This window comes from Bubalus kerabau, chromosome 7 (genome assembly GCF_029407905.1).
Source record: "Bubalus kerabau isolate K-KA32 ecotype Philippines breed swamp buffalo chromosome 7, PCC_UOA_SB_1v2, whole genome shotgun sequence".
NCBI classification, from domain to species: Eukaryota; Metazoa; Chordata; class Mammalia; order Artiodactyla; family Bovidae; genus Bubalus; species Bubalus kerabau.
Genome location: NC_073630.1, coordinates 33150071 through 33171244, shown reverse-complemented (window position 1 = coordinate 33171244; position 21174 = coordinate 33150071). Strand labels below are relative to the sequence as shown.

The following is a 21174-nucleotide window of genomic DNA, read 5'->3' as shown; positions in this document are numbered from 1 at the left end:
CTATCATCACCTAATATATGTACAACACTTTTTATACTATCCAGGGTTCACTGTGATTCCTGTATTTAACGATTAATATATTTGGGCAATTTTGGAAAACTATCAGAAATGATTTATTAAAATAATAGTTCTTTCCTATTTGCTCTGTTATCTTTTTCTGATCAGATGTATGTTAGACCCTCTTGCTCCATTTTCCATGTCTCTTCTCTCTTTTATATCCCATCTCAGATCCTCCAATCACGTATCCTGGTGTGTTAGTTGCCTAAGACTGCTGTAACAAAGTGCCCAAACTGGGTGGCTTAAGCAATTGATTCCTCATAGTTCTAGAGTCTACAAGTCCAAGGTCAAGATGTCAGCAGAGTCATGCTCCCTCTGAAGACGCAAGAGAAGGAGCTTTTCCAGACTGTCAACTTTTCCAGATGGTTCTGGCTTGGTGGCCACATAGCTACAATTTTCACATGCATCCTTCCTGTGTGTGTCTATCTCCACATTTCCTCTCTTTTATAAGGATACCAGTCATAGTGGATTCTGGGCCTACCCTACTCCAGCTTGAGCTCATCCTAATTCATTACATCTGCAGTGACTTCATTTCCAAATAAGATCACAGTCTAAGTTACTTAGGGTTACACCTTCAACTTGTATTTGGGGTGGGGGGGGGACACAATGATACCTGTATCACCTGGCTCCACCACTTTGATGTGCGAACGTGGGGAGGTTTCTTAACATCTCTGTGTCTCAGCTCCCTCATCTGTAAGATGGGGATAACAATAGTACCTACTTCATCGGGTTTTGTGAGGATCGATTCAGTTAGTATATAAATGACTTAAAACGGGGGCCAGGCGCATGAAATTTACATGTTTACTATTGTTATTATCATCCATCCTTTTCAAGAAATGTATTTCTACTACTTAAGAATTTCCCGATTTCTTTTTTTTCCTCTTCCTATTTATTTCTTACAATTTTTGGATTTGGGAAAAGAGTAAGGTCTACTTTAAAAGTCTTGCTCCATAGGTTCTTTAAAATATACATATGGTATAAAGTTAGGCCTTATACCAAACGAGGACCACCTGTGATCACTAATTTGCAGCTGAGTTTTTGCTTAAAGTTGTCATCAAGAATTAAGGCCAAGCAAAAAATCTTTCCAGGTTACTTGCTTCAGTGACATGGCATTTTTTAAATAAACCTTTGTTTTTGTTTTTGAGGATATAGCCATTCCTGAGTCAATGCTTTGTATCAGTGGTCTCTCCACTCATCCCCTTTCATGCGTAACTTTTATCACTCATCCCACCTCTGCCCAAAACCTCTACAGAGAAGTGTCTTAAGGATTCAGCATTCACTTATATCCCTGAATATACTTCATTACTGGCCTCAGAGGAATTTTGTGCCTTTTCTTCCAGGCTCACTCATTTAATCAGAAGTGTGGCTTGCATGGTTTACCTAGCCTTTTTTGCCAGCATTTTCAATGAGAGTGTTCAAGACTCTTTGACTTGTCATATGGCAAGAAACTATGTTTTTCTTATCTGTACCATGGGGTTAATGTTCTCCAAGGGGTTTAAAATCAAGTATATAAAACATCCAGCCCAATGGCTGACATAATGTGGGTTCTCTATCTATGGTGGTTGTTGCTCAGTCGCTAAGTCATGCCTGATTCTTTGTGACCCCATGGACTACAGCACACTAGGCCTCCCTGTCCCTCACCATCTCCTGGAGTTTGTCCAAGTTCATGTCTGTTGAATCGGTGATGCCATCCAACCATCTATGGTAACTGTTATTAATTAGCTAATGAGGAAGAGGAAAAGGAGCTGCATTAGAAAACATTTAGCCACTTTTCCTAGCCCTTTTATAGTCTCACAAATAATTACTTAACAGAGGGGACAAATCAAGCCATTATACATTATTATATATGTTTTCAAGCAATACCTGCCCAGAGTTTCTTCCTGATGAAGATGATGTACCCAAAATGCATTTCTTTGTCTGCCTTTCTTTGTCACATGTAGGTAGTCCCCCAAATATACAACAGTTTCTTGGGCTGTCCACAGTTCAGATTTCTTGGAATATTTTAGCAAAAGAGCACCTTGAATAAAAGATAAGATGAATACTGACCTTATTTTTCAAAAAGATCTTGCAATGCACGGAGAAGATGAATTGTAACACAGGTACCAATCTGTGTTCATTTGAAATATTCAACTTTTTAATATATTTTCTCAAATTTTATCCTGTTCTATGACTATTACTAAAAGTTAGTGAAGTACAATAAAAAGGCAAAGTTTGAGAAATTACAATAAAAATTGCCTTTGATTTCACAAAATCTCTTGTTTGTGATGGCAAGGTTATTACGGCCAAAGCTTCTGTATGGAAGTAATGAAAAACAAAAGGGCTTTTCAAACAGCAAAAGCCCAGAGACCATCTTAGAACAAGTGACATGTGAATCCATCTTCTTCTGATTATCTGGGAATCTCAAATAAAAGAGGCTGCGACCTATGTGAGATCACATAGATAGAAATAAGTTGAATAATTTTACTCCAAAAGTTCCTGGCCACTCCAGGGATCCTAGATTACATATGAAAGTTCAACCTGATTTTCTCTTACATATTTTAAGTTGGGAAACTCCAGGAATTACTGAGAAAAATAGCTACTGTACAAAGATGAAAACGCAACTGAAAAAGATAAAGAGGAAAAAATAAGGGTTGTTTTCACCTTAAAGAAAGGAAGACCAGCGCAAGCAAGAAAGGATCTCTTTGAGGGGGAAGACCAACAAGAACCCTAAGGAAGAAATGCAACATTTTGAGACCCAAGTTAAAATAAAGTGAACACGGACCTCCAGTGACTAGGTGTGGCAATGAATAAATGAACAGGAGACTCAGGAGAAGAGAACACTTAAAGTGAGATAAGCCTACAGCTTTGGGGTGGGGAGGAAGGAGACGACTGAGGCTGTGGAGAGATGATGCTCAGGGCTGGGTGACTCCGAGAAGCTGGGGAAGGAAATGAAGGTGAGCTGCATGTACACATGTAGAAAGGGTGTGAGCGAAGGGAAGATGCGAGGAGAGGATGCACAACTTGTCCAGTTTCTTCAACTTTGGGGCTTGCATCCTCCCATGTGCTTTTTCACCCATAAAATGGAACACAGACCAAACAATGAAGCCGCTACCTCTCAGAAATGTGCCTTTGAAACTGCATAAATGCACAGTAAGCAGGGAAACCCTATTATTAGAAAATTTTGCTTCTTTTGGCCACAACTTGATCTTTTAGTCTGACTTCAAGGTGGCAGGAAAAACACTGAAATACTTTGAGGCAGAAGTTCTTAACATTTATACAAAAAATCACTGGGGAGCTCTTAAAAAATACAGATGCCTGGACCCACACCATAGACACACGAGACTGAAATCTCTGGGGTGAGGTACTGGAAGTTTTAAAGAGCTAAAAAGCCTCTTGGGAGATTCTCACGTGGCACCAGTGTTGAGAACTACTATTTAGCATCCAGTGCTTAGCAGTCCACATAGCTTGTTTCCTCTGAAAGGCATTTTGCAATAGTTTTTTTCCTCATTCAAATAATTCTTCAGTACCTTGGAGGATATTACCATGTGATCCTCTGGGCTAAGAGAAGAACCTTCTTTTGTCTTCTCCACCACTTCTAAGCTGTGTTAGACACACTGACTGCTGGGTGGCCCCAGCTCAGGCTTCCTTGCGTTGTTCCTGAGGCAGGAAGCAGCTGCTAAATGCACATGATCAACGCAGTGCCTGGCAAGAAACCACTCAGCATAGGCGTGAACATGACGAGTGCCTACTAGGAGGATGATGTGTAACTAGGTCAAACTCCATTCCCTGGGGTTTTGAATGGGAAACAGAAAAACCAGCTGTGGCAATGAGAATTGACACAGGAGATAGATAGTGAGTATATATGGCATCCAGAGCTGTTTCAAACCCTGACTGATGACTGCTCCCACGGTCTGTAAGATCCTCCCTTACTGCCTATGTAGCAAATGTCTAATGTTTGAGGCAGCCTGAGTGAGCCTCTATTCTTTGCAACCTTTAGAGTCTATCACACACAGAGTGAAGAAGGCCCCTGAACTACATCTTTCTCTGTGTACTCACAAAGCATCACAGCTGTTTATATCTTTCACGAGCTTTAAGTGATCCACAGAACAGAAACGTCAGAAGGCCCTTAACATACAGAGATGCTTCCTGAAAGGGTGTACTTACTATGTGCTCCGTGGAGTTGGCTGGATTTAAAAACGCCTGTATGCTCCAGTCTCTGGAACAGCCAATCATGCCTCACCCCTGCCAAGAGTTTTTCAAAGTCATCAGGCTGCAGGGTGCGGGCCTCAAGGACCGCCTGCTTTGTCATTCCTGGCAATGAAACAAAAGAACTTCCACTGGAATTCAGAAAAGACCATGGATTTTCTCCCTCAGAAGAACCACTGGAGATTGCTGGTGATTTCATCCACCAAGATGAGGATAAGCTGGAGTTCTGGCTGCAGTTTAGCAGGCTTCCAGGTTCACTTGCTTCCTCTGTGGTAGTACAGTCCTCGCTGAGGACCGGGGTGGAAGTCTTTCTGCTTACTGAGGAACTGGGGATCTGGGCTCCCTGAATGTGTGGCTGCTTCCAAGTGCACGGTCTAGGGGAGCCACGTGTGCTCGTGGTGTGAACATCTGCGCTGCCCAGCAGTGGGCTCTCCTCATCCACCGTGGAGGCATCAGGGTCAATGCCCTGCTCTTTGACTGAGTGATCATTTTTTCCCGAGTTAGGGTTTTGAACAAGCCAGTGAGGAGTGGAAGAGTTACATGCTACCATGGAACTTTTGTCCAGAGACTCGTCCATGACTGAGTGGAAGCCTACGGAAACATCTGCTCTTTCTGCTATTTTTCCTTCTGGGTCAACCCAGCAGGGGCTATCTTTAAATGGAGGACCTGTGCCTCCTTTGATTTCTTCTCTCTTCTCTTCTTCATCCCCATCCTTGGCATCACCGTTGATTTCTTGAAACTCATCAATTGTTTCAAAGGTTTCTTCTTCTTGAATGGAAGGATATGTGGCTATGTTCTTAGGCCAACCAGAATCAGAAGCCCAAGAAGCAGAACAAAATGAGGATCTGGAATGAGCAGAAGTATTTTTGGACCCCACACTTCCAACTTCCTGCATGCCTCCTTTAAACCACCCTCCACCAGAGGCCAATGAAGTGCCTGTTGTGCTATGAGATGGGAAGGTTGCCAAGGGCGTGGACTTGTGCAGCTGACTTTGAGAAGACTCTAAACTGTCATCCCTGGGCACCTGGAGAGAGAGACCATGCAGCTCTGAAGACAGTGGGTGCTCAACTCTGCTCGCTCCATTCACCTCCTGCTCGTCTGACAGGGCAGTGGAACACTGCGTGTCCACAAGATGCCCCTCCTTGCTCAGCTCTCTTCCGATGGACATATCATCAACATGATAATTCACTTCCTCCCAGCTTGTAGAAGATCTGTACCCTGATAACTGGCTCCAAGAACTGGAGCTCAGGCTGTCACTCAGAGACTTGTTCAGGACAGCTCCCCCACCATTGCTGTGGTCTGTTGACTCAGCTTCGGTCTCCACATCTTCATCCACGGAGACTCGAAATGCATCAGAACTGGCCCAGTTTCTCCTTTCCGCCCTCCTGAGTTTCTCCTGACTGTTCATCACCATTAGGGAGGAAGATATCACCCTGCCTTTTTCAAAATGTGCTTTGTCCTCCGTGGCACTCACGGTATCTATGTTTTTTGTTTCTGTCTTTAGATCCGTGATACAGACTCCTGTTTTCATACCTTTCTGTTTATTTTTGTTGTTCCCACAAGTGCTTTCAAATAGTTCACACACTGAAGTGTGGTGCTGTGAATAGGCTTCAAGGATTTTTGGGAAATCCACTTGCCCATGTAAGATGGGCTTCTCTAACCCATGCTTGAATCCCTCTGGAACGTAAGACTTGTCATCTAAGTTTGAGAAGCTTTGAACTTGTAACTGTTCCTTCACCCGGGTGATAACAGACATGATTTCCTGAGAGACAGCTTCTCTCTCCTGACTTCTGGAGGAATTGCTGAAAGTATACAGCTTTCCCATAGCTTCACTACAGAGCTGACCTGCTGTTCGGACGGTCTCCATCTCCCCATAGAGTCTTTGGTGCACAGTGGTGAGACCAAAAGCAGCTTTAAGAAAACTATGGAGCTCCTGTTTTCCAGTAACTGGTTCATCACGTTTCTTGGTGAGGAGGCCAATTTCAAAGGCTTCTTTGGCTTCATATAGATATGAATTTTTCATTCCTGGAGGACAGTCCTCAGAACTACTATATGACAAGAGGCACGTGCCACGGATATTCTGAGGAAAACATCAGATACAAAATCAGACACTGAATTAGAAACTGGAAGTGAATCAGGGAAAAGTTTTCATTCCTGGAGGACAGTCATTAGAAATAGTATTAAAAAAAAAAAAACATGTGCCATGGATATTCTAATAAAAATACATAAGCATTGAGTCACGACCTGTGGTCTTTTTGATGCCTCAGGAGGAGGGACTGGGACATATGTGATTGGTTGGCTAAAGAGGTAAGAAATTAGCTTTAGCTTCCATTCTACTGTAGCCCTGATGCTTTTGATCAAAGATGATAAAATTGCTGTCATTGTTGCTAATGTTAGTTTCAGCAAACAGAGTCTATACATGGGACACGGACGTAATAATTTTGTTATATACAAACACATAATTTGTTTATTGATGGTCAAAACAATAGACTTGTGGCTTCCAACTCCCTCTGGTTGATTTGAATCACCTGGGAGGTATTCCATAATGAATGATTTCTGGGTAAGAATCCCAGGCCTTTACATGTAGTGGATTTAGGGTAGAGCCCAAGAATATGTATTTTGAAAGGGCTTTTAGGTGATTCTGATACGCTTGGGAACCCTTGTTCTATAGCAGATAACATCATATCCTCTGGCTGCAGTGACTTAGCTCCCCATCAGCAGGATGTCACTGCTCTGACTGATATGACCTCTACATACATGAAGTCTGCTCACAATTATCTAATGATGCACACAAATCCTATCTTAAGGTGAGACTCTTCCCTCCCCCTGGTGATGTCTGTCACTGGGGGAGGAGCAAGGAGGGGCTATCCCCTGCTTACCATAGCTGTGAGCACGAACAGGGGCGTGTAAGGGCTGAAGGCAGCCGCCAGCTTGCAGGCTTCAGCGGCTGACAGCAAGTGGTGGTCAAACTCCTTCAGCAAGCCCTGCAAGGGAACAGGAGGCCAAGTGTCTTGTGAGAAAACAAGAGGCCGAGTTACTGTTGACAATTATTTACCCATTAGCAAAAGGCAGGCTATAAAATTCCTTTGCTTTTCTTTCAAGATTCTGAGGGGTGCCCTGCGCCTCACCACAACCATTTCAGAACAGTGCCAAGAAAGAGTAAGTGGGTAAAGACCCCAGGGCATTGACCATCCTTTCCCCCACACCCATACACCATCCATCCCCAACTCGCACCACAGAGAGAGCCTCACGTGTGCCAACATTCGCAGCGCCTGCCCACGCAAAGTAATTCAGACTAGTTTCTTCAGAGGATCGTGCAGCCCTCTGTTCACAGAACTCTGAGAGTTTTGCAGTCAGATTCACTAATGATTTATGCATTGTCCTTGGCAAAGAAGGCTTTAATGTACAATTTCATAGCAATTAAGATTCATTCATTTATTCCAGAAATATGTATTGAGTATCCCCATGTGCCACGCGCTGTTCTAGCCATGAAGGAGAGAGGAGACAGTGAGCCTGCAATGAGCTTGTTTTCTATTAAGGGGAGAGGATCAAAAACACACAAAACAAGTAAAGTGTGTAATATTTGAGATGGCAATTAATGTTCCAGAGAAAAATACAGTAAGAAGAGGTCAAGGAGGTCCAAGGCGGAAGGGCAGTTTGCAATTTTAAACAATCCTCAGAGATAACTTGACTGGACAAAGAACATAACCCCTTTCCTGTGTTTTGGTCTGTCTGATAGCAAATGCAAAATTTTTCTAAGATTCAGAGTACAAGCAGCAAGCTATACGTATTTTTGCTGCTGCTGCTGCTGCTGCTAAGTCGCTTCAGTTGTGTCCGACTCTGTGCGACCCCATAGACGGCAGCCCATCAGGCTCCCCCGTCCCTGGGATTCTCCAGGCAAGAACACTGGGAGTGGGTTGCCATTGCCTTCTCCGATATGTGTTCTTATGCTACACTAATTAGTACTGAGTACAGTTACTATTGTTGTTTTGGTATTTGAAAAAAGGCAATGTTGATGATACTATTAAAATGTCGATTTGAGTGCAGTGCAGGAGAGCAGTCAACGTCTGTGCAATGCTCTGAACTGGTCTGAGACCTGGTTTCTGCTCCCAGTTCTCTTTCTTACTGACTGCGCAGGTTGCGGAGGTTACCTAGTTTCTCTAGACCTCAGTTTACTTTCCTCTAAAATGGGACTGACACATTCTGCTCTACCTTATGCCTAGGTAGATGTGGTGTGTGTGGCTCTCATACAAATGTACACACACTTCTTGAGTTATAAAACAATAAATAAATATTTATAATCATTACTATTACAGATAGGAGCCTGGACAAGCAACTGATGCCCTGATTTGAACAGACTGTCATTAAAGTCTTAAAGGTATTACCCTTTTACTTTGTCATTGAGAGAGTTCAAGTGTAGAAACTGAATTTTGTGATAATCTGAAAGGAAATCATGGGGTTCAAGGCATTTATCACTTTGATTTCATTCATTCATTCTTTTTTTTCCCTAGTACCTTCTGTAGGTCTGGTGCTGTGCTAGATGCTGGGGTAATAAAGCCAAATGGGGCAACATAGGAACTGTTCCTCAGGCTTGTTCACATTACTCGAAGAGGGGAGATACTCTGAGATACTGTGAGGGGAGATACAGGGAGATACTCTCCCTGACTCCTGGAGAGAGAACTAACCAAGAATAACACTGACAGTTTTGTAGGTGATGCCACTCTGCCCTGTAGTTTTGCCAAGTGATGATTACCAGGTTAATGTCAGGATTGCTTTTAAACTTTTCATAATCTTTCTTGCTCATGGAGACGAAGATGTCTGCCAATATACCTAGTGATGTGGAAATGCCCTGTAAGGAAATACAAACAAAACACAGATGAGGAACTTACAGTCAATTCTTGCTCTCAAGTCCCAAAGTCAACGACTGGCCCTCCATATGAACCATTGCTGATTATTATCATTTGTTATTATGACTCTGAAGATACTTCTTGACTGGGTGTCACTGGGCTTGAAAGATGATCACATCCTGAGGACACGGGCATAATGTAAACTCAGCTATTTCTTAGCGGGGCTTTGCTTGCTCGTCGACATGAACTTGTCCACAATGCTAGGTATAAAGAACTGACCCAAGCAAGAGTTCCCACCCCCAACTCCATTTGTGTTGTTAAAAGGATTGTAGGCAGCAGAGCTGCTAACAGAGTTCAGGGAAATGTATAACCCAAAGCTTCAGTTAACGAGGAGAATGTTCTCGCAGAGTCACAGAGGATGAGTACATCAAGGAAAGCTAATGCTGCTTCTCAATTTCTCAAATAAAGATGCTATGTAAACGGCTGAGGTCTTTTCCCACCTAACCAAAGGAGAATGATTTTACAGAATGCAATTGAGCCATCCCAACTTTGCTGTGGAATGAGGTAAAGGCTAAATATATAATAAAATCAATACCAGTAGAAATAAATGGATCAGTAGAAATAAATATACAAACAGACAGTTGCAAATATATAGAGAAACACTAAATATATGCCAGGAGTCTAGTTGTGAGTAAGGATGGGCAAGACAGAGAGGGAGTTTTTAAATATTTCTGGTCTTATTGGTCATTCATTCATGCTTGTGCTCAGTTATGTCTGACTCTTTGCAACCCCATGGACTGTAGCCCACCAGGCTTCACTGTCCATCACCAACTCCTGGAGTTTACTCAAACTCATGTCCATTGAGTTGGTGATGCCATCCAACAATCTCGTCCTCTGTCGTCCCCTTCTCCTCCTGCCTTCAATCTTTCCCAGCATCAGGGTCTTTTCCAATGAATCAGTTCTTTGCAACAGGTGGCCAAAGTATTGGAGTCTCAGCTTCAGCATCAGTCCTTCCAATGAACACCCAGGACTGATCTCCTTTAGGATGGACTGGTTGGATCTCCTTGCAGTCCAAGGGACTCTCAAGACTCTTCTCCAACACCACAGTTCAAAAGCATCAATTCTTCAGCACTCAGCTTTCTTTATAATCCAACCCTCACATCCATACATGACTACTGGAAAAACCATAGCTTTGACTAGATGGACCTTTGTAGGCAAATTAACATCTCTGCTTTTTAATATGTTGTCTAGGTTGGTCATAACTTTTCGTCCAAGGAGCAAGCATCTTTTAATTTCATGGCTGCAGTCACCATCTGCAGTGATTTTTGAGCCCTGCAAAATAAAGTCTGACACTGTTTCCACGGTTTCCCCATCTATTTTCCATGAAGTGATGGGACCGAATGCCATGATCTTAGTTTTCTGAATGTTGAGTTTTAAGCCAACTTTTTCACTCTCCTCTTTCACTTTCATCAAGAGGCTCTTTAGTTCTACACTTTCTGCCATAGTTTCTCATGATGTACTCTGCATATAAGTTAAATAAGCAGGGTGACAATATACAGCCTTGATGTACTCTCCTTTCCTGATTTGGAACCAGTCTGTTGTCCCAGGTCCAGTTCTAACTGTTGCTTCTTGACCTGCAAACAGATTTCTCAGGAGACAGGTCAGGTGGTCTGGTATTCCCATCTCTTTCAGAATTTTCCACAGTTTGTTGTGATCCACACAGTCAAAGCCTTTGGCAGTCAATAAACCAGAAGAATCAACAAAAATATAACCAATAAAATTGATAAATGAGAAACTCAATTGTGCCATAAGGTAATAACTTTCCAAAGGCAAATATAGGAAATGAGAAAATAAACACGAGACAAACAACCTTTTTATCTGGCTGAGGAAGTGTCAGGTATCCCATGATTGAGGCCCATATTAACTCTGCTGCTTCATACCACATCCCTGCAAAAAAGGAGACAGGACAAATGGCTAGTATCTGTGCTCTTGTGTCAGAAAATACTTTTAAAAACTAATACAGAAAGATGATTTTGCATTTTGTAAAAAAATTTACAACTAGACTAGATTGACAGCAATGAGCAGATAGCAACCTGCTAGAAAAACAACAATCTGCTTTTCCGGTTGGTTTAATACAGATAATTTTTCCCTTTCACAGGGAAACAGTAAGAAATATTGCATATCACATGTGTACATATGAACTATATTAATATATAAGTGATTATCTCCATTATTTTCAAGATAACAATTACCATCTTCTGTTTAAAAATTTCAAATACATTAGTTTGCACTTTAAAATACAATTAAGGTCCTCTAAGCTTTGCTAGTAAAACTCAGAAATACCCCCTGAGGAACAAATGGGTAAGTTATTAGGGTGTGTGTGTGCACTCAGTCATATCTGACTCTTTGCAGCCCCATGGACTGTATGTGGCCTGCCAGGTTCTTCTGTCCATGGAATTTTCCAGGCAAGAATACTGAGTGGGTTGACATTCCCTACTCCAGGGATCTTCCTGACCCAGAGACTGACCTCGTGCCTTTTGCCTCTCCTGCATTGGCAGGTGGATTCTTTATCACTAGCGCCATCTGGAAAGCCCAGCATAGGTTTAGAATAAGAGTGTCACTTATCACATGGAGTCCTGCTGAACTGACAGCCAGATGCCAGAAATAGTACCAAGAAAAGTCACAATATAGAAACGCAAGTTTCTTTAACAAAACTCAGCAGAAAACTATTTTGTTTTGTTAATGCTCATAATATTCCTGGCATCTTAAGTGTCAGTCTTTTTGATGCGGAAACTAAGGGAAGTGGAACAATATCAACCCGATCCAATGAGAAAAGCCCACAGTGAAATCTCTTAGCCAGACTTGGTAAATGAGACTTGAGAGGATGACTGTACCCAACTTCTGCAGAATTTGCCCTCTTATCTGTATGCAGACTGACTGCACCAGGACCTTGTCGCTTTCATTTCTGTACAGCCAGGTACCTACAATAAAAGAGAGGGGGAAAGAAAAACATTTTTGACCTTGAATTATTAAAGAAATAGCCTGGTGAAATAAAACTATGTTCATGGAAGCCTTCATGAACACATGTGACATAGATTTGGTAAACAGTCTCTTCTCTGTATGTAGAATAAGGTCTAAACTCCTTGCTATAACCTACAAGCCTTCACAGGAATTGACTCCTGCTTGGTCCCTACCTCTCCCCATAACCAACTGGGCTCTGCTTGTGTTCCTTATAATAGCAGCCAACTCTTGCTAGTGGTAAAGAATCCGCTTGTCAATACAGGAGATGCAAGAGATGTGGGTTCGATCCATGGACCAGGAAGATCCCCTGGAGTAGGAAAAGGCTACCTGCTCCAGTATGCTTGCCTAGAAAGTTTCACGGACAGAGGAGCCTGGTGAGCTACAGTCCACAGGGTCATGAACAGTCAGACATGACTGAACACCTGCATGCGTGCACGCACACACACACAGACACACAGACACAGACACAGACACACACACACACACACACACTTACTTGCTGCATGGTATCTGCACTTGTCATTCCCACTACCTGGGATTCTGCTCCCTGCACCTCCTACTCCAGGGCTCATCCTCAGTGGTCTTGCCTCCAAGGCTTCCCAGGTTAGTTACCTACAGTGTCACCCCCACTGTCTTGTGGTTCCTGAGAGGAGGGCGGGATCCATCCCATTCACCCAAAATTGGTTTGGATGTTGAAACTGATGATCCCACACATGCACCGAAAGGATATGAAAAGATTTAGTGCTCACATAATGAGCCTTTCTGAGGAGGCCAGGGAAGGCACCTAAGCTGGTCTGTTTGACTTAAGTGAAGGGAGTGGTGGGTGGCTTCTCTTTTTATTTTGATTAGGGTGTGGGGCTGGGGTAAAGGTTCCCACAAGCTAGGCCAAGGTTTACTGATAAATGAGCTTTAAAAAAACTCAGCCTGTCCAGATGTGGGGCACAAGGGCAAGAAGCTGGGGCCTGATAACTGCCAGTGGCCAAACATCAAAAATAGTCAGGCTTTTTATCATAATTGCTCACTATTCTCTACCACATTGACCCCCTTACTTTCTCCCTGGCTTTTAATCTATATGTGTGTGTGTTGGGGAGTGCAGAAGATGGGAAATAATGCATATTGTAGGTCAGTGATGGTGGCCACAAAAAAGAGGTATATGGTCAATATTTTTATTTCCAATTGGCTTCCCACTGGAAATGTCTACAAGTTTCAAGGAGTTTGGGACCTTATACCCAAGTATATTGAGCTTAAAAGTCAACTAGGGCACTTCCCTAGCTTCAGTGGTTAAGACACCGCACTTCTACCGCAGGGGGCATGAGTTCAATCCCTGCTCCAGGAACTAAGATCCCACATGCCATGCATGGCACAGCCAAAAAATAGGAATAAAAAAAGTTGACTGGGAATTGTGTTCAACTTGTTGGGAAACTTGTTGAACACCTAGAAATTCAGACAAGATATCTGAGGCTTAAATTACTTGTTACTCAACTATTAGGACTTCCTTCCTTTCATGTATGTTAAAATAGTCTAAGAAATCCATTTCAAAAAAGTTTTTATTACATTTTCTCTATAGCCAAATACAGTTTATTTTTCAGATCACTGAAATACATAAAGCTGTATGTGTATTCTCCTGGACTTACAGGCTCAATTTCCATTCACAATTCTTTACAAAGCTTCAGCTGAGCCTTTTCTGAAGCCCAGGGAGTTACCTACTTCCACAACTAATGCTGATTAGGTAACACCCTCCGCAATAAAGCAGGGCAATATTAGAAGACTTGGTTGTTTCGTTTTCCTTTTTAATAAGAGAAAATGGAAACATAGAGAAGTATATTGTATATATTGGCTCGACCAAAGCCACTTCTTTCATTGGGGCAGAGCCAGTTCCAGGGGTTTCGGGAATATTCAGTGCACAGTAACGACGAGGTCATTGAGTTGTTTCTGAACTGGAATTCTGGTAGGGACGGTGCGTGAAGGTTATGGTGACGATATGACAGCACCTACCCGTTGCTCCATTGTTGCTTATTAGACTGCTCAGGATATACTCTGCTTTTAAAAGTTTCCCTGAAAAGAAGCAACCAAATGCCACATAATTAGTTCTGAACATGTGCTTTAAATACTACTGCTGTTCATGCTCTAAGGTTAACACATTATAACAGGGAAACATCATATTTTAAAATTTAAAATCAGTAACTACATCACACACAAAAGTAAAAAAGAAGATGCAGTTTTCAGGAATTGGTAAGATGGGAAGTTAGGTAGTAACTGAAACTGCAATTAGATTCCCATGTATATACACATGTGTATATGTGTACACACGTATTCATTTATATGAATAAATAATCCGTTCATACAGAGCAAGGCTTGAGAAGTACAGGCAAACCTTTCTCAGAGGCTGCATCTCCTTTTTGTGCAAACTATGCCAGGACTCTACTCCAAAAGTAGAGTTGAGTTGCCTGCGAAGTGAATAAGACTATTTACAGAATTATTAGGGCTTCTCTGGTGGCTCAATTGGTAAAGAATCCGCCTGCAATGCGGGAGACGGCCTGCAATGTAGGAGACCCAGGTTCAATCACTGGGTCAGGAAGATTCCCTGGAGAAGGAGACAAAAAACCCACTCCAGTATTCTTGCCTGGGAAACCCCATGGACAGAGGAGCCTGGTGTGATACAGTCCATGGAGTCGCAAAGAGTTGGACACAGCTTAGTGACTAGACCACAATAGAATTATCAGGAAGGAATTTTTTAGGGGGTTGGTAGAGAAGAAGTTCTTTGTAAACTTTTCACTGACTTCATCAACACCACATAGGAGGGGCCTAACCTATGAATTCATAAGCCCAATCTAATTCATAGGCCTAACCTATGAATGTAAGTAGGAATCTCAATCATTTATCCTTTTGTCCATTTCCGCTTCCAGGTCCCTCGAAGCCCTACATGGTCTGGCCCCTGGGACTTCTTTGACCTCATCTCTACCATTCTTTCCCTCATCCTCACTCTTACTTTGGTGACAGTGCTTCCCGACTATTCCTTGAACCTGTCAGGCTTGTTCCCACGTCAGGGTCTTTGTATTTACAATTATTTTAGTTTGGAATGCTTTTATCTCAGATATCTACAAGGCTTGCTACCTTCTCCTTCAGGTCTTTGCTCAGATGTCACTTCCCTGACCACCCTATTTCAAAGTGCACACACAGTCATATACCTGATTGTGGCAGAGTGTGTTCCAAAGGCAGTCACAACAATCTCTTCCGACCCACATGTTCTTTTGCAATGTGACCCTGCCACTCCTCCAACAAGAAGTGGAATCTAGAATTTATTTTCCTTCCCCTGAGCCTGAACTGGCCCTGTGACCTACTGTGGACAAAGGACGTGGCAGAAGTGACACTGTGTATCTTTCTGGTCGGGACATTAAGAGACACCTCTGGAGTGTGGATGTTTCTCTGGAGCATAGGTTTGTACTTGATCTGAGAGGCCCCAGAAATTTCAGTACTGAATTAGTTTTCTCTTAATTACTTGCTGGGGTAATTGTGGGTAAATTCAGACTCCACATAGACACCTGGCACAGATTTGCTGCTATTTCTTTTTGGATGGATATATACATACATTCAGTTTAGTTCAGTCGCTCAGTCGTGTCCAACTCTTTGCGACCCCTCTTTGAATCTAAGCACGCCAGGCTTCCCTGTCCATCACCAACTCCCGGAGTTCACTGAGACTCACGTCCATCGAGTCGGTGATGCCATCCAGCCATCTCATCCTCTGTCGTCCCCTTCTCCTCTTGCCCCCAATCCCTCCCAGCATCTTCGCATGAGGTGGCCAAAGTACTGGAGTTTCAGCTTCAGCATCATTCCCTCCAAAGAAATCCCAGGGCTGATCTCCTTCAGAATGGACTGGTTGGATCTCCTTGCAGTCCAAGGGACTCTCAAGAGTCTTCTCCAACACCACAGTGCAAAAGCATCAATTCTTCGGCGCTCAGCCTTCTTCACAGTCCAACTCTCACATCCATACATGACCACAGGAAAAACCATAGCCTTAACTAGACAGACCTTTGTTGGCAAAGTAATGTCTCTGCTTTTGAATATGCTATCTAGGTTGGTCATAACTTTCCTTCCAAGGAATAAACATCTTTTAATTTCATGGCTGCAGTCACCATCTGCAGTGATTTTGGAGCCCAAAAAATAAAGTCTGACACTGTTTCCCCATCTATTTCCCATGAAGTGATGGGATCTTCTCATGAAGATGCCATGATCTTCGTTTTCTGAATGTTGAGCTTTAAGTCAAATTTTTCACTCTCCACTTTCACTTTCATCAAGAAGCTTTTTAGTTCCTCTTCACTTTCTGCCATACTCCATGGCAATTAGAAGGGGAAAAGGCAGAAGTAGTGACAGATTTCCTCTTCTCGGGCTCCAAACTTACTGTGGACAGGGACTGCAGCCATGAAATCAGAAGACAACTGCTTCTTGGCAGGAAAGCAATGACAAACCTAGCCAGTGTGTTGAAAAGCAAAGACATCACTCTGCTGACAAAAGTCCATATAGTCAAGGCTGTGGTCTTCTTGGGTACGGTTGTGAGAACTGGACATAAAGAAGGCAGAGCACCAAAGAATTGATGCCCTTGAACGACAGTGCTGGAAAAGACTCCTGAAAGTCCCTTGGACAGCAAGGAGATCAAACTAGTCAATCTTAAGGGAGATCAATCTTAAATATTCACTGGAAGGACTGATGCTAAAGCTGAAGTTCCAGTATTTTGATCATCTGTTACAAACAGACAACTCATTGGAAAAGTCTCTCATGCTGGGAAAGATTGAGGGCAGAAGGAGAAGAGGGCATCAGAGGATGAGATGGCTGGATGGCATCACCAAGGCAACGAACATGAAGTTGGGCAAGCTCCGGGAGATGGTGAGGGACAGGGAGGCCTGGAGTGCTACAGTCCATGGGGTCGCAGAGTCAGGAACGACTGGGTGACTGAACAACAACAACAACAATATATATATATATATATATATATATATATATATATATTTGGCTTCCATCTCAGAGCTTGGGCAGAGAGCAGGCTTCCCTCCCCCACTTCTCTGGTTGGGTTGATAGAGCTGTTCAATCCCATTTCATAGCTGTGCAAACTTTTAAGAATTCCAGCTTTATGCAAATATTTCAGCCCACGAAGCTCAACGCCCTGTCCCTGCTCAGGAATTAAAGCGGCAATCCCTTCCCTTAGAGTGTATCCAAGTGTAAATCCCTTTGGCTATAGTGTCAGGAGCAGTAATCTACTATTCTGACTTTGAACATCTATCTTTCGTGCATTTAAAAACATTGAATTTACTATATTTAGGTAATGGGAGAAGATTCCACATTCTCCATGTTGATGGAACTATAAGTCTGAATCTTTATCTCTAATTGTGGCTTGAAAGGTTTTGTCTAATTTCAGGCAAGAGTAAACTGAGCAGGCCCAGGGCATCCTCTCTTGCCTCTGAAATCTCATGATGTTGAATACTCAGACCTTTGGAATGCATTTTGAGTGGATACCAGGAAGGCTAGGTCAAAGGGCAAAACAGGAAGACTGTGCTGTCCCCTCGTATTATTTTCGTTCCTTTTCCTTACCCTTATAGTATCACACACACTTCTGCTCCATCAGGGTTTCCCAAATGCTGGGGATTGAGATGCCCTTCCCCTGTACCTTCTCTGCTTTCCAGGACACCACCCCTGCTCTAAGCCCCCCTTTCTCTCTGGGAAACCCAGCGTAGGTAGAGGCTCAAGAGATGTTTGTGGGCAGATGTTCACAAATAAGCACCTAATCTTGAGGCTGAGTTTGTCTTCTTGCGGCACTTCTGGTAGTATCTTTGAGGAAATGACAACTCCAACTGTTGGAGAATAAGATCTAGGACTTCTACCTTAGACATATGATATGTGGGCAGAGAAGTGTACTGTTCATGATGGTAGCAAGGCTTAACCCATCATCAGGAGAAAAACTCTATACTACCTTGGTTAGAGATGTGAGAGACAACCAACCAACCAACCAACCAAATAAGTGAAAAGATTATTTGCTTGTGTAAAGCAAAGCTATCAACATGCCGGCCTACCGACTTGACCTTGATTAACATGTCACACTACAGCAAATCCATGTATTATACAACATGCCCTCTGTTCCAACTTCTATTTAGTGAGAACAAACATTAGGACACCGCCTGCCCACACCCAGCCCTCATTTTTCGGTGCCACCGCCCCCTCACCAGAGAACATTCCGCTGACACATCATTCCATCTGATGCTGTCAGGAGGAACATTAGTGGTTAGGTTTCTCTCATACCTTAGAGATGATAAACCCCAAACATTATAAAAATGTCCCCAATTATGGACATTTGAAGTAAGACTTTTTTTTCCCAAGTTCAACTCTGTTGATGTAGTTACTTTAGAAAACTATATAATAAGCTGCTGCTAAGTCACTTCAGTCGTATCCGACTCTGTGTGACCCCATAGACGGAAGCCCACCAGGCTCCCCTGTCCCTGGGATTCTCCAGGCAAGAACACTGGAGTGGGTTGCCATTTCCTTCTCCAATGCATGAAAGTGAAAAGTCAAAGTGAAGTCGCTCAGTCATGTCCGACTCTTAGCGACCCCATGGACTGCAGCCCATCAGGGTCCTCCATCCATGGGATTTTCCAGGCAAGAGCACTGGAGTGGGGTGCCATTGCCTTCTCTGCTATATAAAAAGACCCGAGTACAATTTACACACAGCTGCAAGAACTTGAGAGTGAATGAGCTTGGGCTTTTTGAAAAGTTAGCCTCCACAAACCCATTTCTCTGTCCTTTTATCTCTGCCCCTCTCTGTATTCAGCAACTGTCTCATTCAGTATAGTCAGTACAGTTCCTTTTCAAAGGAAATGAAGTAGTTAAAAGATATTTTTAACCTCTTCAAGTACAGAGTTATTAAAACAATAGCAATAGCTAAACCCAGTTTTTAAAATGAGCCAGTTCTGTTTCTGGGAGAGACCACTGGCATTCTACTTTTGTCCTTTACTCTTTCACTCTTGGAAATGAGTACAGCAGGCTACACGTTTCTAAACTTTATGGTTATCAGTAATTTAAATAATTCAAGAATTCTATGGAAGTGAACTTTTCTGTAACACAGAGCAGGCCCCTGCCCCCACCAGCGCTCCTCCTCAGTTAGAATGTCAGCCTCATTTTTCATTTCATTCAAAGTGACAGAAGGAAAAAAAAAAAGATACTTTAAGGCCTAATCAGGTACTGTACCGGTGCTCCTAGTGATGGAAAAAAAATCTCAAATTACTTCAGTGGGTTTGTCAGCTCTATTGTTAGCATAGTCAAGTGGCCCTACAGAAAGGAGACAGCAGAGCTAAGAGAAAATAGTAGAATTCTAATCTGCTTTTTAAAGGCTCTTGGTCAGAAGTACAGCAATTCAGATACCCCTGTTTGAAAGCAGCGGGACAGATTTGTTAGACGACAAAAGCTCCAATTAGTATTTTCCACCCCCTTTCACAATTTTCTCTATTGCTTTTGGCTCTGAAACCCTTTATGCCAGGGCCTTTGTGCTGGCAAGAGGCGGGTGGAAGGGCGCCGCGGCAGGCCGGCCGGCGGGAGCGCGGGAGGCTGCAAAGGGAGGCCCGCGGGCCGCGGTTCCCGTCGGCCCCGTGGAAGTCAAGGAGCCCCGAGGGCAGACGAGCCCGGACGGGACGCCTCAGGGACAAGGGGGGCCCGCTGGAGGAAGCCTACCTGCATGCATCGAGATTCGGGCCTGGCGGATGACCACCTGCGGGGCGATGGGCGTCGCGGGCTGCAGCCTGTGCAGCGCTTTGGCGACCTGCAGCAGCTGGCCCGAGACGTCGAGCCCGTACAGGAGACGGTCGCTCAGGAACACGATGGCGGCGGCCGTGGCGCAGTCCCGGGCGAGGATGGAGGCTTTCAGAGACGCCTAGGGGAACATCCACCAGACACCAATCACCAGGACCGAAAGAGCGCCCGGCAGAAAAGAGAGCAGCCTTGGGACTAGGCTAGTCTTCTAGGTATTGTGATCAAAAGAACAACAAAACCTAGAGCTAGGAGAGCTAGGAGGCTGCTGCTGCTGCTAAATCGCTTCAGTCGTGTCCGACTCTGTGCGACCCCAGAGATGGCAGCCCACCAGGTTCCCCCGTCTAGGAGGAGACTGAACCAAAAGACAGTCATCATCGTCGTCGTCATCCCAATTCATTTGTGGGATTAAATATTTTTTATTCCATTTTCCCTATTACATTTCTAAAATTATACAGGTGATAAAATGCATATATCCCATTATTAAAAGTCCAAACAATACCCAGTCAAATTAAATGTGCCCGTTTGTTTCCTGATTCCCTACCTTATTTTCTCCCTGCCTCCCGCCAATTGCATTCTTGTTCTTCCTGATAATGGTTTCACAGAGATCTTTCCAGAACTTCCTCTACCCTTTTATGTATATTTAGACATTAATTGATTCCTTGCAGTGCCTTTCCTCCTCCCTTTCTCCTTTTCTCTCTCTTTCTTCTCTCCCTTTCTTTTCCTTCCTTTCCTTCCTAAATGAAATTACACTAGACATACTGTTGTGTTACTTGGTTTCTTCAGTCACCATAACATCTAGCATAGCTTTCCACATCAGTTCATAATACCCTGCTTCATTTATTGCCTACATTTTAATTAATAAGAAATACAGAATTCTAGGTAATATTTTATATTTATATGATCATGTTTAGTTAATGAATAAAATAAGAAAAGAAGCAGACATGAAAGTATAACAAAGAGTGAGAAATAGAGATATAAATTAGGCAAACTTTTATGGAAAAACACCATATTTAGGGCTTTTAAGGTATTATACTGTGAGTGAAAGTTGCTCAGTCGTGTCCAACTCTTTGCAACCCCATGGACCATACAGTCCATGGAATTCTCCAGGCCAGAATACTGGAGTGGGTAGCCTTTCCCTTCTCCAGGGGATCTTCCCAACCCAGGGATCCGACCCAGGTCTCCCTCACTGCAGGCAGATTCTTTACCAGCTGAGCCACAGGGGAAGCCCAAGAATACTGGAATGGGTAGCCTATCCCTTCTCCAGCGGACCTTCAGC

The 21174-nt window shown here is 43.3% G+C and overlaps 1 protein-coding gene across 7 annotated transcripts in view; it reads right to left on the bottom strand.

Annotated features, from left to right (window-relative positions):
* Window positions 1-21174, bottom strand: part of ALPK1 (alpha kinase 1) — a 118730-nt gene that overhangs the window by 4315 nt on the left and 93241 nt on the right. For 6 of the 7 annotated variants that reach the window (XM_055587973.1, XM_055587970.1, XM_055587968.1 and 3 more), the window contains 8 exons: window positions 19821-20019; window positions 14106-14165; window positions 11984-12070; window positions 10960-11036; window positions 8996-9091; window positions 7122-7226; window positions 4201-6322; window positions 1921-2074 (listed from right to left, as the gene is read on the bottom strand). In XM_055587973.1, the coding sequence (XP_055443948.1) occupies window positions 1921-2074; window positions 4201-6322; window positions 7122-7226; window positions 8996-9091; window positions 10960-11036; window positions 11984-12070; window positions 14106-14165; window positions 19821-20019 (2900 nt within the window). The remainder of the gene's footprint in view (window positions 1-1920; window positions 2075-4200; window positions 6323-7121; window positions 7227-8995; window positions 9092-10959; window positions 11037-11983; window positions 12071-14105; window positions 14166-19820; window positions 20020-21174) is intronic. The other variant, XR_008716913.1, reaches the window with a different exon arrangement.